The sequence below is a fragment of the Onychostoma macrolepis genome, chromosome 03 (genome assembly GCF_012432095.1).
Source record: "Onychostoma macrolepis isolate SWU-2019 chromosome 03, ASM1243209v1, whole genome shotgun sequence".
NCBI classification, from domain to species: domain Eukaryota; kingdom Metazoa; phylum Chordata; class Actinopteri; order Cypriniformes; family Cyprinidae; genus Onychostoma; species Onychostoma macrolepis.
Genome location: NC_081157.1, coordinates 169,444 through 184,069, shown reverse-complemented (window position 1 = coordinate 184,069; position 14,626 = coordinate 169,444). Strand labels below are relative to the sequence as shown.

At 37.8% G+C, this 14,626-nt stretch overlaps 1 protein-coding gene across 1 annotated transcript; it reads right to left on the bottom strand.

The window, feature by feature from the left end:
• Positions 1-444: 444 nt before the first annotated feature.
• Positions 445-9,419, bottom strand: LOC131538144 (gastrula zinc finger protein XlCGF52.1-like). The gene is made up of 2 exons (XM_058772011.1): positions 8,261-9,419; positions 445-3,241 (listed from the first exon to the last, which is right to left on the bottom strand). The coding sequence occupies exons 1-2, from the start codon at positions 8,316-8,318 to the stop codon at positions 2,211-2,213; spliced, it is 1,089 nt and encodes a 362-aa protein (XP_058627994.1). The 5' UTR covers positions 8,319-9,419; the 3' UTR covers positions 445-2,210.
• Positions 9,420-14,626: the final 5,207 nt, after the last annotated feature.

Genomic DNA, 14,626 nt, shown 5'->3' with positions numbered 1-14,626 from the left:
AATTTTATTTTATTTTTGTATATCCCCCCACTTTTTTTTTTCCTCCTCAATATGTACACAACATATGTAAAGGGTGCATATATGTGGGCACATTTAGATATACAGTATATATATATATATATATATATATATATGTATACATATGTGTATGTGTGTGTGTGTGTGTGTGTGTGTGTGAGACCCTGCAGGCTTAAGTCGCTGGGGTATATCTGTAGCAATATCCAAAAATACATTGTATGGGTCAAAATTATAGATTTTTTTAATGCCAAAAATCATTAGGATATTAAATAAAAAATCATGTTCCATGAAGATATTTTGTAAATTTCCTACCATAAATATATTAAAACTTAATTTTTGATTAGTAATATGCTTTGCTAAGAACTTAATTTGGACAACTTTAAAGGCGATTTTCTCAATATTTTGATTTTTTTTTGCACCCTCAGATTCCAGATTTTCAAATAGTCGTATCTCGGCCAAATATTGTCCGATCCTAACAAACCATACATCAATGGAAATATTATTTATTTAGATTTCAGACAATGTACAAATCTCAATTTAAAAAAATTGACACTTATGACTGGTTTTGTGGTCCAGGGTTAAATATATATCATTTATTGGGTACTGTCCCGAAATCCTAACCCATAAATTTCATTATTATTCTGAAAATTATATTGAAATCATTTTTGTATTTTTTCTATTGTTGTTTTTAAAATTATCTTATTTTCTTTGTATATTATGAAACTTTATGTAGCAAAATGTAACAAAATGTGCCCCACATTTTTCATGTCACTACCGAAACAGTGTGTGTTTTATTCCATTGTCCGAGTGTAATTTTAACTAAACCCATACATTTATGATCAGGAAATATTCCTGTGTCCCTCTCTGATAGCTCACAAGGTGTGAGTAGATAGGTCTCATCATTTTAAGGTAAATGTGTTCAAAAGTCAAAAAAATCTGTGTGTAACTAAGGAACTTCACTACCGAACACCTTTTTTCGGCATTTAAACAAACTTTTTTGGGAGTTATTCCATAACATTTAGTTTTTACATGTGTACCACTGTTCAGAACTGTGCTAGCTAACCATGTGCTGATTAGCATCTTTGAGCTAGGTTCAAAAGTATCTAAAACTGTCACTACCGAAACATTCGGTGGAGTTTCACTACGGAAACATGTCATTATTGTTTTGAGTGACAAAAGGGAAAACATAATCCTCAAATTTGGAGGAAATAAACACAATATTAGTACAATTATGCAAATGTTTTTTTTTTTTTTTTTTTATTATTTCAGTATGTTTTCATAGTGTTTTTGTTTGTGAGTTAAAGTTCTGTAATGTAATGTAGTCGCTACCAAAGCATTTCTGTCACTGTTGGAAATGTGCAGTTACTGCCGAAACATGGGATATTTTGTCAAAAATGAAGTATATTGAATTATCAACTGAGATGTTATGATAGTTTTTGGTTCAATGTATATTCAAACTAATGAATCCTTAACTTTTAAATCAGTATGATCAACTTTTTGCCTTTTACTAAGAAAAAATGGATTCAAAATACAACAAATCTCATAAATTACATTTGAAATATTATTAAAAATGTAATTATTATTGATTTTCCTCTGAATTTTTTTAATAAAATAGCAAAAATATATATTTACAATGTAGATATAAGCAAAATCTTAATAGACCAATATAACCCTTCTAATTAAATTATTATTACTGTGTTTTGGTAGTGACAAATTTGGGGAGAGGACAAATATTCCAAAACTTTCTGAAAATACAATATGATAATTAACTGCACAATTACTAGAAATGTGTACCTTGGATATTATACAATATGCATACATACAATTTTTTCAAGACGTTTCCAACTCTGGCTTTGGACCAATTCTGAAGAATGGCCCATAAATTATTTATTTTAGTCCACTCCTTCGCTGGGAAGACACCGGACCTCCTGGAACTTTAATTGAATTCCCCAGACTTGTATCATAAAGAAAGACTTTATTTGTATGGTTTTGTAATATCAGTGTCACATATTTGCTTATGTGTCATGGTAGATCAGGCAGATCTCTTATCGTAGAATTGTATTACAGGCTGGATGTACATTAACCTTACAAAGCATCTCATAGAAGATCATATATTTTGTCTAGAGCTTTGTGATTAGGATGAGTTCAGTTCATGAGGATTTTTAATGAGATTTTTTTAGCAAGTCATTAAATCACTCGAGACTTGACTCTGACTCCAGCGATGAAGACTTGTGAACATCGCTGTGTGGTTTCTCCACTGAATGGATCTTCATGTGTAGCTTCAGGTGACTTTTAATAGAGAAACTCTTTCCGCACTGATCACACGTGTGCGGCTTCTCTCTGCTGTGGATCTTCTCATGTCTTTTCAGATTTCCTAACTGAGTGAATCTCTTGTCACAGTGTAAACACTTGTAAGGTTTCTCTCCAGTGTGGATCTTCTGGTGCAGGTTTAAAGAGCTCGCTGTAGTAAAAGTCTTCTCACACTCAAAGCACAAGTACTCTCTCACACCAGTGTGAGTTTTCTGATGTACATGTAAACTCCGCAGCAGTGAAAAACTCTTTCCACATTCAGAACAGGAATGTGGCTTCTCATTCATATGAACTGTCAGGTGTGCTTTAAGGGTTCCTTGTTTTGTGAATCTCTTTCCACACTGACCGCACACGAATGGCTTCTCTCCGGTGTGGCTCCTCATGTGTCCTTTAAGATGTGCTGGTTGCGTGAAGCTCTTTCCACATTGGTCACACGTGAACGGCTTCTCTCCGGTGTGGATCCTCATGTGTCCTTTAAGATGTGCTGGTTGCGTGAAGCTCTTTCCACATTGGTCACACGTGAACGGCTTCTCTCCGGTGTGAGCTCTCATGTGAAACTCAAGACTTAGTTTGTATGGGAAACTCTTCCCGCACTGATCACACGTGTGCGTCTTCTCTCCGGTGTGGATCCTCATGTGTCCTTTAAGATGTGTTGGTTGTGTGAAGCTCTTTCCACATTGGTCACACGTGAACGGCCTCTCGCCGTTGTGAACTCTCATGTGACACTCAAGATTTTGTTTGTTTGTGAAACTCTTTCCACACTGAGTGCAGGTGATAGATTGATTGGCTTTTCTTTTCTTTAAAAATGTATTTTTAGTCTTTGAGCGACTCAAAGGTTTTTCTCCAGGTTTGTCATGATGCTCCTCCTCCACTTCACTCAGTTCTTCATTCTCCTCGCTCTCTTCCATCAGCTCTGAAATAAAAATAAAATAAATAAATAAATCACTTTAAATAAACTAATATTCAAAGAGTAAAATATGAAAGTGATTATTGATGTAATAGCAGAAACAAGACAGCTTCTGTAAAACATAATAATCATTCTGGTGTGTTTTTATGAATTAATTGCATGAATGAGGTACATTGTCATTCCAGATATTGTTTTCAAAACATTTTAGGCACAAATTAACTTGTGTTGTAGTGAGTATCAATCATCTAATGTTAAGTTAAAGGGACCAAACAGATCTCGTCCCCATTTACTTCCATAGTAGGAAAAATAATATGAAAAAGAAACACTATGGTAGTCAATGGGGGGCGATATCTGTTTGATTACTGACATTCTTCCAAATATCTTCCTTTGAGTTCAGCAGAACAAAGAAATTTATACAGGTTTGGAGCAACCTGTGGGTGAGTAAATGATGACAGAATTTGCATTTTTGGGTGAACTATCCCTTTAAGTTATTCCTTCAACCCTGTCAGACAGTCTGGAAAGCTCATTTACTTCATACATTTAGCTGTTTATTGCTTAATATAACAAAGCACACAATGTTGTATCCAACATACAACAGCGGTGCTGCTGAGAGGTTTGTGTTTGTAGCTCCGTGTACCTTCGCTTTTTATTGAATCTCTACCTTACTTTCACTCCCTTTTGTCTAAAGTGATAATATATAACTTAATTCCCACCATATTTCTGGTGTTATCTTTCAAACTAATCTAACTAATTTGATCGTTCGCCTTTAAAAACCGCAAGTGCAGCTTGTTAGCCCGTTAGCTTGTCACTTGCGGTTCCATTTGCATTTCCTTTTGCCTATTATTTTTTTATTTTTTCCTCGCTCCGTTTTTCACGAGCTCATCAAACAACAGTGGTAAGTGGTAAATTAAGTTGGTATCATTCATCAATCACGGTGAGTAATGGCTTCTTCTCCTGCTATTGTTGTTTGCACTGTTTGCCACATGTACAGTTTATCTGTCTCTGTCAGCAGTGAGGGATTCACATGTGATAAATGCAGGGAAATAGTTAGGCTGACAGAGAAGGTTTTAGAACTAGAGACACGCATCCAAACTTTAGTTGAGGACAGTAAGAATGTGAGGGCTGTAGATACTGCTTTGGATGCGATTAGCTCAGGGAGTCCTGTACATTGATCGGTTTCGGTTGAGCCTGTGCAGCAGGGCAACTGGGTGACTGTGAGGAGGACTAGTCGCGGGTCAAAACACCACTCTTCCGTTCCGATCAGAACATCAAACAGGTTCTCCCCACTCGGTGATGCACCCACTGAGAAACCTGATGAAAGTGCTCTAGTTATTGGCGATTCTATTGTACGGAACGTGAAAATAGAGACACCAGCCACCATAGTCCATTGTTTACCAGGAGCCAGAGCGCCTGACATCTTGGCAAATTTAAAAGTGCTGACTAATGCTAAACGTAAATTCAGTAAGATTGTTATCCACGTCGCCGCTAATGATGTTCGACTTCGCCAGTCGGAGATCACCAAAAATAATGTTAAAGAGGTGTGTGAACTTGCAAGTACGATGTCAGACACTGTAATATGCTCTGGTCCGCTCCCTGCTTACCGTGGCGATGAGATTCATAGCAGACTGTCGTCACTCAATGGCTGGATGTCTAAGTGGTGCCCGCAAAATAACATAGGCTTTATAGACAATTGGAAGAATTTTTGGGGCAGACCTGACCTGTTGAAAAGAGATGGTGTTCATCCCTCCTGGGGTGGTGCCGCTCTTCTCTCTAGAAATATGGCACATAGTCTTAGAGTTTGTACTTGACTAACTGGAGCCCAGGTCAGGAAGCAGACAGACTGGCTAAACCGACCGTCTGCTAGCCGCCTCACGTCACCAAAGTCAGTTAACTCTCAGCACATAGAGACTCCTTCACCTAGATATCACTCTATAGAGACTGTGTCTGTTCCCCGAACTAGAAAATACAGAAAACATCCAAACCAAAGTAATAGTAACAATTTAATTGATGTTCAACAAATAAAAAACCGATATAATACAGATAAAGCTTGGCTTATTGAATATTAGATCCCTTTCTTCAAAAGCACTTTTTGTAAATGATGTGTTCACTGACCATAAACTAGATGTGCTTTGTCTGACAGAAACCTGGCTAAAACAAGATGATTACATTACTTTAAACGAGTCTACACCCCAAGATTACTGTTACAAACATGAACCGCGTCTAAAAGGTAAAGGGGGAGGTGTTGCTACAATTTATAGCAATATTTTCAGTATCTCTCACAGGTCGGGTTTCAAGTATAATTCGTTCGAAGTAATGGTGCTTCATATAACGTTATCCAAAGAAACAAGTGTTAATGATAAATCCCCTGTGATGTTTGTACTGGCTACTGTATACAGGCCACCAGGGCACCATACAGACTTTATTAAAGAATTTTCTGTTAGTACTGACTGCAGATAAAGTCCTAATCGTTGGTGATTTTAATATCCATGTTGATAATGAAAGAGATTCGTTGGGATCAGCTTTTATAGACATTCTAAACTCAATTGGTGTTGAACAACACGTGTCAGGACCTACTCATTGTCGAAATCATACTCTAGATTTAATACTGTCACATGGAATTGATGTCAGTGGTGTTGAAATTTGGCAGCAGAGCGATGATATCTCAGATCATTATCTAGTCTCCTGTATATTCCATATAGCTAAAGCTGTAAAGCCAACTTCTTGTTACAAATATGGTAGAACCATTACCTCTACCACAAAAGACTGCTTTATAAATAATCTTCCTGACTTATCTCAGTTCCTCAGCATATCCAATAGCTCAGAACAACTTGATGATGTAACAGGAACTATGGACTCTCTCTTTTCTAGCACTTTAGATGCGGTTGCTCCTTTACGCTTAAGGAAGATTAAGGATAAGAGTCCAAAACCATGGTATAATGAGCACACTCGCACCCTAAAGAGAGCAGCCCGGAAAATGGAGCACAGCTGGAGGAAAACTAAATTAGAGGTATTTCGTTTAGCTTGGCGGGAAAGTACCCTATCCTACAGAAAAGCATTAAAAACTGCTAGATCTGATTACTTTTCATCTCTTCTAGAAGAAAACAAACATAACCCTCGGTATTTATTCAATACAGTAACTAAATTAACGAAAAATCAAGCATCAACAGGTGTTGGCATTTCCCAAGAGCATAGCAGTAATGACTTTATGAACTACTTCACTTCCAAGATCGATACTATCAGAGATAAAATTGTATCCTTGCAGCCATCAGCTACAGTATCGCATCAGATAGCGCACTATAGATCCCCTGAGGAGCAATTCCATTCATTCTCTACTGCCGTTACTTTTCATGCTTTATATGTTACCCTTGGGAGACATTACCAGGAGACATGGTGTTAGCGTTCACTGTTATGCTGATGATACTCAGCTCTATATTTCTTACTGCTAAATTCTGAAAAAACAGAGGTGTTAATTATCGGACCTAAAAACATCACATGTAATAACCTAGAACATATACGGCTGCTCTGTCAATTCTTCTTCATCAGTCAGGAACCTAGGTGTGCTGTTTGATAGCAATCTTTCATTTGAAAGCCATGTTTCTAGCATCTGTAAAACTGCATTTTTTTATCTCAAATGCATATCTAAATTGCGACCAATGCTCTCAACGTCAAATGCAGAAATGTTAATTCATGCGTTTATGACCTCAAGGTTAGACTATTGTAATGCTTTATTAGGTGGTTGTTCTGCACGCTTGATCAACAAACTACAGTTAGTCCAAAATGCAGCAGCTAGAGTCCTTACTAGAACCAGGAAATATGATCATATTAGCCCGGTTCTGTCAACACTGCATTGGCTCCCTATCAAACATCGGATAGATTTTAAAATCTTGTTAATTACTTATAAAGCCCTGAATGGTTTAGCTCCTCAGTACTTGAGCGAGCTCTTATCACATTATAGTCCTCCACGTCCAATGCGTTCTCAAAACTCTGGCCGTTTGATAATACCTAGAATATCAAAATCGACTGCGGGTGGCAGATCCTATTCCTATTTAGCACCCAAACTCTGGAACAGTCTACCTAACACTGTTCGGGAGGCAGACACACTCTGTCAGTTTAAATCTAGATTAAAGACCCATCTCTTTAGCATGGCTTACACATAACACATTAATACGCTTCTATTATTCAAATCCGTTAAAGGATTGTTAGGCTGCATTAATTAGATCAACCGGAACCGGGAACACTCCCCATAACACACGATGTACTCGTTACATCATAAGTAGAATGGCATCTACGCTAATATTTGTCTGTTTCTTTCCTATTCTGTTTCTCAGTCCGTATCCGATCAGATGGTGGATCAGCACCAAGAGATGATGTCTACAGCCCTGATCGTCAGCGGAGACCAGGACACCCAGATGACCCCCAGAGATATATCCCCAGTGAAAACCTCGATTGAATACAATAAAACTAAAAAAATAACTAAATAACTAAAATATAATAAAATACCTAACTACATAATACTACTATTGTTAGAAATTGCAACAAAATTAAAATAGAAATATAAACTTTTGAACTGCGGGTTCGTCTGGTCAGAGGAGAACTGGCCCCCGACTGAGCCTGGTTTCTCCTAAGGTTTTTTTCTCCATTCTGTCACAGAGGGAGTTTTGGTTCCTTGCCGCTGTCGCCTCTGGCTTGCTCAGTTGGGGACACTTAATTTCTAGCGATTATTGTCGATTTGATTGCACAGATACTATTTAAACTAAACTGAGCTAGAAAATGACATCTCTGAATTCAATAACGAAATGCCTTTAACTGAAAATTGAGTGTTTAATCTTATCATTATACATTACTGACACTCTGTCCTCCAATTTGATACTGTTAAGTGGTTTGACACAATCTGTATTGTTAAAAGCGCTATATAAATAAAGGTGACTTGACTTGACATACTGAATATCTGTTGAAAACTTCATAATTTAACTCTATGAATGAGGTACATTGACATTGCATTGTGAATGAAAAATAAACACCAACCTGTTTGTTGTTCAGTATCTTCAGTGTGTTTGATTCTGCAGGGCTCTGGATCTCTCATCTTCTCTCTGTCCTCTTTAATAAACTCAGTCTTTGATCAGATTTCAGCTCTTCCTGATGCTCTGACGCTCGCCTTCACTTCTGAACTGATGGGAATCTTCCAGCATTTATTGCTGAACTGCAGTGGGAGGAGCTTCACTGATGATGAGTTCCAGTGTGGGAGGAGCTTCACTGATGATGAGTTCCAGTGTGGGCGGAGCTTCACTGATGATGAGTTCCAGTGTGGGCGGAGCTTCACTGATGATGAGTTCCAGTGTGGGAGGAGCTTCACTGATGATGAGTTCCAGAGGAGCTGATCTGCCAAAATCAAAAATCTATCACTTACTGAGTTTGTTTTTATAGGGTCAAAGTCTGCAACAAATGAAATTGACCAAAGTTATATATACACTCACAGAAAACCCATTAGTTACAGTTATTCTGACCTGTACTTAATAAAATACTGTATATATATAAAAAAGAGATCATACTTAATTTTATTAGGCTATTTTAAATGATTACAGAGTTCTTGCTGGCAAATGGGTAAAAGCTAGTGTTTTGAAGGATAGTATCAAAGTATAGAGATTTAAATGGACAATTAATTAGTATTTTTGGGCTGCACTAAGATCCTTAAACACAGTGTTTGAACATGTCATCAAATGATTCTTCTTCTAAATATGCATGGAAAGTTTTTATTATTATTTTTATTTTTATTATTATTATTTTTTTTGCTATATAAACCCATTTTTGTCTTTGACTCGTATACTAATTAACCAACGTAAACATTTATATCTGTTTATCATAAAGCAACTGATGCTAATTCACAATATTTTATAAAGAACTGTGAGGAAATCATCGGGAAGCATAAAGACAGAAATAAATCTACATATTTGTAAGCAACAAATACCTTCAGTCTGTTGACACCAATGACATTAGCTTGAAGTGGCAATTTACAGGAGATCTGAAGACATCAGCATAATAACTGAGGTGAGAACAGGAACTATTGTCATGAAATAAAGAGTGTTTTCAGCAGCTGTTAATATTGATGAGCCTCAGACGATCAACACTCATTCAACAAGACATTCAGGATCATCAGCAGATCATCTCACTTTATTCTGAGTGTTTGCTCTTAGAAACACATTATTTGAGTGGGGATATATGCTAAAAGTGTTCTACTGAAAGATAATACTGTAATAAGTAACACAATATGACATAAACAATACAAAAATAAACACTAACTCATCTTCATTAATCACTCCAGCTAAATAACTACAGCAGCATCTCCATATGAATCTAGCCTGAATATAGTTCGATTTTCTAAGTGCATTAACTGCAATAAAGTAATTATAACGTAAATGTTAGTTTTGTGTGCAGAAACTGACAACAATCATAAAGCTAACAGCAATACAAAGCACCTAAGCAATAATATTTCCAGCATCAAACTATATTTGATGGTTATTTACCTATATTAACATTTACGTACTAAATGTCTCACATAGCTCATTATCAGCTCAACGTGACGTATTATCAGTATCTGTTCCAGTATATTTTTACCATGTAAAGTATTGATCCACAGATGTCAGAGGAGTAGAAATAATTGGCAGCTCAACACTTGAGATGGACTCCGATCAGTTTCCTCACAGATCTCAAGCGTTTGTCCTCACATGCTCGCTGCTGCTGCGAGTATACTTCACTTTCTATGTTCTGCTGTGTCTCGCGTGCGAGCCTTTCAAAGTATATCCCTGTGCTGTGAGCACGGAAAGTGTGTGCACACTATCTAGTGGACTTTTGTTTTCAAGCGCTCAATTCACTCGTGAATATTGGTAATCCGCGTGGTCACAAAACCTGTGTGTGTGCAGACAACATGATCTCACAGAATTCCGTGTAATGACCACAGACTCTTAACCCCCGAATCTGTGGTGGCATCACGGAATCGCCAACAATTCCGTGATGGGCTGACAGAAGTGATACCAATGTAAGTCAGTGACAGGCATCAGCCGTGAACCACGCACAGATCCACTGGTTACACCAGCGCTGCATCGGACCACGTAAAAAGAGTGACTCCGATGCAGTTATATTTGTATATAAATTTATACTTTCACTGGAGCACCTAACCCACCCCTACCCTAAACCTACCCACTTCTGAACAATATAAAACACACACAGGCAAATATAAGTGCAGTCACAGGTATTTATTGCAAAAACTGTCCATAAACAAGCAGTATAAAAGCATTACAAACAAGTCGTGTTGCATTCCAAGTCTTCTGAAGCCATACAAAGTCTTTATGCGAAGAAGAGAGTAAAACACAAGGTTTTCATCGCTGAAAATGATCCCGCTCCGTTAATATGGAAGGCCGTTGGGGCGAAAACGTGTGGTACTAACGCATTAACACGTATTTACGCATTAACACGCGATTACATGTTAACATACCTAAATGGTAGATGCACCAGATGATGTAGGCTCAACGTAATCATTAGGTAAGTGCTCATTCACAATCTTATGAATAATTAAAATAAAACGAAGATGCGCATTAGCACATTAATATTCATAAAAAGGATTACAAGCTGTTACGACAGTTAGTGTCAACGTGACATCACCCTTTCGTTTTATTTGAATTATTCATGTTGTTGTGACCCAAGTACTACACTGAGCATACTGTGAGTTTACTTAAAGCAACCATCACGTGCCAGGGACATTGACGGAAGGGCACACGGAAGAGCCAGGGGAAACATAGTCTCATGTTCTGTATTTTAATATTAAAATATATTTAATTTCCTTGTTGATACTACCTTCAATGTATGATTTTACATTTTCACAAATTGTATTATGTCAAATTATATTTCATCTGTCTGATTTCAGTTATTACTAATACAAGCCACTCTTGATTAATTTATTTGCGTGTGTCCTTTGATTATTCACCATGTCTATGCACCATATAATGGAGGGCACATTCCTTGTCACATGTGGATCAAGGTAGGGGTTGGATGACTTGTTCAATTATTAAGTGAAGATACTTAATAGCTGTTAAATATCTCAATTAGTTGGTTTTACTGGGGCATTGGGGTTTAGTAATTATTGATTTATTGCATGAAATTAGTGTATCCAATGTTTTCAAGTAATTTTAAGGTATTAGATATATCATTTTAATGTATTTCGAATTCTACCCAGTGGTGTGTCAGGCACTATAACCATCTCAACTGCTAAGGTGTGTGTGTATTATATACAAGAAAAGAAGTGGTTCCAACCATACACAAGTTTAGTTCCTAGACTGAAGTAGACTCAGTACAGGTGCTTTGATGTTTTAAGTGAAGGAGGCAACAGACTCCCTATGTACATTTACATACTTGCATATCATTGCTCTTTTGTTGATTTTCAGGGGTTGAACAGTTATAATTTAAAAATACTTGAATACTAGTTGTGCTGTAACTATTATATGTAGTTGTAGACTACTTATGCCTGAAAAGACATTAAATTAAAATTCATTAAAAACCACCAGTAGATGGTGCTAAAGCTCAATGCCAGCACAAAATGACGTGTTAACACGTAAATACGCGTTAACGCGTTAATCCCACACGTTTTGGACCCAACGGCCTTCCATACGTTAACGCGCTCACATCTCATTCAAAAAGATACTCCCGGGCCGTAGCATAACGCAATCATGCTTTCCTGTAGCTCAAATAGTAGAGCATGGCGCTAGCAACGCCAAGATCATGGGTTCGATTCCCAGGGAAAGCAAGAACTGATCAAATGTAAAAACTGTAACTTGAATGCAATGTAAGTCGCTTTGGATAAAAGCGTCTGCTAAATGCATAAATGTAAATGTAAATGCAATCGGTCACGAGACATACAAGAGCCAATAACCTGTCACAACAGCATGACGCAACCGATCACGAGAAACGCAAGAGCCAATGGTATTTCACAACTAAAGCTGATGTAAAGCTTCTTCTAGCGGCCTTTTTTTAAATTTTACGCACAGAGACTGCAGCACATTGTGGACGGAGACGGCGATCACATCTATTCCTCTCACAAATCAATTGTTTTGCCTCGGAAGGCTTGGAATATTAATACTTTTTGAATAAATTGTGACAGTAGTTGTGTCTGTCTGTTATATCTTGTGTTTTATTTACAACCCCAAATCAGAAAAAGTTGGGACAGTATGGAAAACGCAAATAAAAAAAGAGAGTAGTGATTTCTAAATTCACTTTGACTTGAATTTCATTGCAGACAATATGAACACAAAATATTTCATGTTTTGTCTGGTCAACTTCATGTCATTTGTAAATATTCATCCTTTCCTGTCATTCAGACCTGCAACACATTCCAAAAAAAGTTGGGACAGGAGCAATTTAAGGCTAGTAATGAGGTAAATTGGTTAAATAATGATGTGATTTGAAACAGGTGATGTCAACAGGTGATTGTTATTATGATTTGGTACAAAAGCAGCATCCAAGAAAGGTCTAGTCCTTTAGGAGCAAAGATGGGCCGAGGATCGCCAGTTTGCCAACAAATATGTGAGAAAATTATTGAAATGTTTAAAAACAATATTCCTCAAAGAACGATAGGAAGAGATTTGGATATTTCACCTTCAACAGTGTATAACATAAACATAATTAAAAGATTCAAGGAATCTGGAGGAATATCAGTGAGTAAAGGACAAGGGCGCAAGCCTAAGCTGAACAACCGTGATCTCCGATCCCTCAGGCGGCACTGCATCAAGAATCGTCATTCATCTAGAAGCGATATCACCACATGGGTTCAGGACTACTTTGGCAAACCTTTGTCAAGTACCACAATAAGTAGTTACATCCACAAATGCCAGTTAAAACTGTACTGTGCCAAAAGGAAGCCATGTGTTAACAGTGTCCAGAAGCACCGTCGACTTCTCTGGGCTCGGAGGCATCTGGGATGGACCATCACACGGTGGAAACGTGTACTGTGGTCAGATGAATCAGTATTTCAGGTATTTTTTGGGAGGAATGGATGCCGTGTGCTCCGGACCAAAGAAGAAAAGGATCATCCAGACTGTTACCAGCAACAAGTCCAAAAGCCAGGGTCTGTCATGGTATGGGGTTGTGTCAGTGCCCTTGGCAGAGGTAACTTGCACTTCTGTGATGGCACCATTAATGCTGAAAAGTACATAGAGATTTTGGAGCACAATATGTTGCCTTCAAGAAGACCTCTTTTCCAGGGACGTCCATGCATATTTCAACAAGACAATGCAAAACCACATTCTGCACACATTACAAAGTCCTGGCTGCGGAGGAAGAGGGTACTGGTACTTGACTGGCCTGCCTGCAGTCCCGACCTGTCTCCAATAGAGAATGTGTGGCGCATTTTGAAGCGCAAAATGCGACAACGAAGACCCCGTACTGTTGCCCACCTTAAGACTTGTTTGCAGGAAGAATGGGACAAAATTACACCTGAAACACTTCATCACTTGGTGTCTTCAGTCCCTAAATGTCTTTTAAGTGTTGTGAAAAGGAATGGCAACATTGCAAAGTGGTAAATGCTTTGCTGTCCCAACTTTTTTTGAAATGTGTTGCAGGTCTGAATGACAGGAAAGTATGTATATTTAGAAATGACATGAAGCTGACCAAACAAAACCTGAAATATTGTGTTCATATTGTCTGCAATGAAATACAAGTCAAAGTAAATTTAGAAATCACTACTTTCTTTTTTTATTTGCGTTTTCCATACTGTCCCAACTTTTTCTGATTTGGGGTTGTACAAATGGTAGGTTTAGGGGCAGGGGTTGGGTTACGTGCTCATAAATGTGTAAATAATGTAATATAAATAAAACTGTTTTGACTGTTTACATTGAAAAATCACACCCCAACATATATGCAATAATGGCGATGTTATTACCCAATATATAATTTGCAACCTGGTCTCACGGAATTCCGTGTAATGGATCCGTGCATGAACCATTTTCGGCGATTCCGTGATGCCACCACAGATTTGGAGTTAAGGGTCTGTGGTCATTACACGGAATTCTGTGAGATCAGGTTGGTGCAGACGTCCTCTGCGGTGTATTGTTATATGCACTTATGGTGCAAGTGCACATTAACTCCACTAGGGGCTTTCTTGGTCTTATTATGGTGGTTGCCAAAGGTGACGATTAAGTGAATTCACTCATGTGCTGATGGGGCCATGAGCTGTTTGTGTTCAGCAATAAATCTGTGGTACACCCCCACACTTGTAAAGATCGGGGCTGAAAGATAATCCCAAGCTACCCAATGGTATGCACGACTTTGTGGTGGCGTTTAGGTGCATTTAGCTCGAAAATACAATATATCAGACGTGATTATTGACCTCCAGACCTCCAGATTATT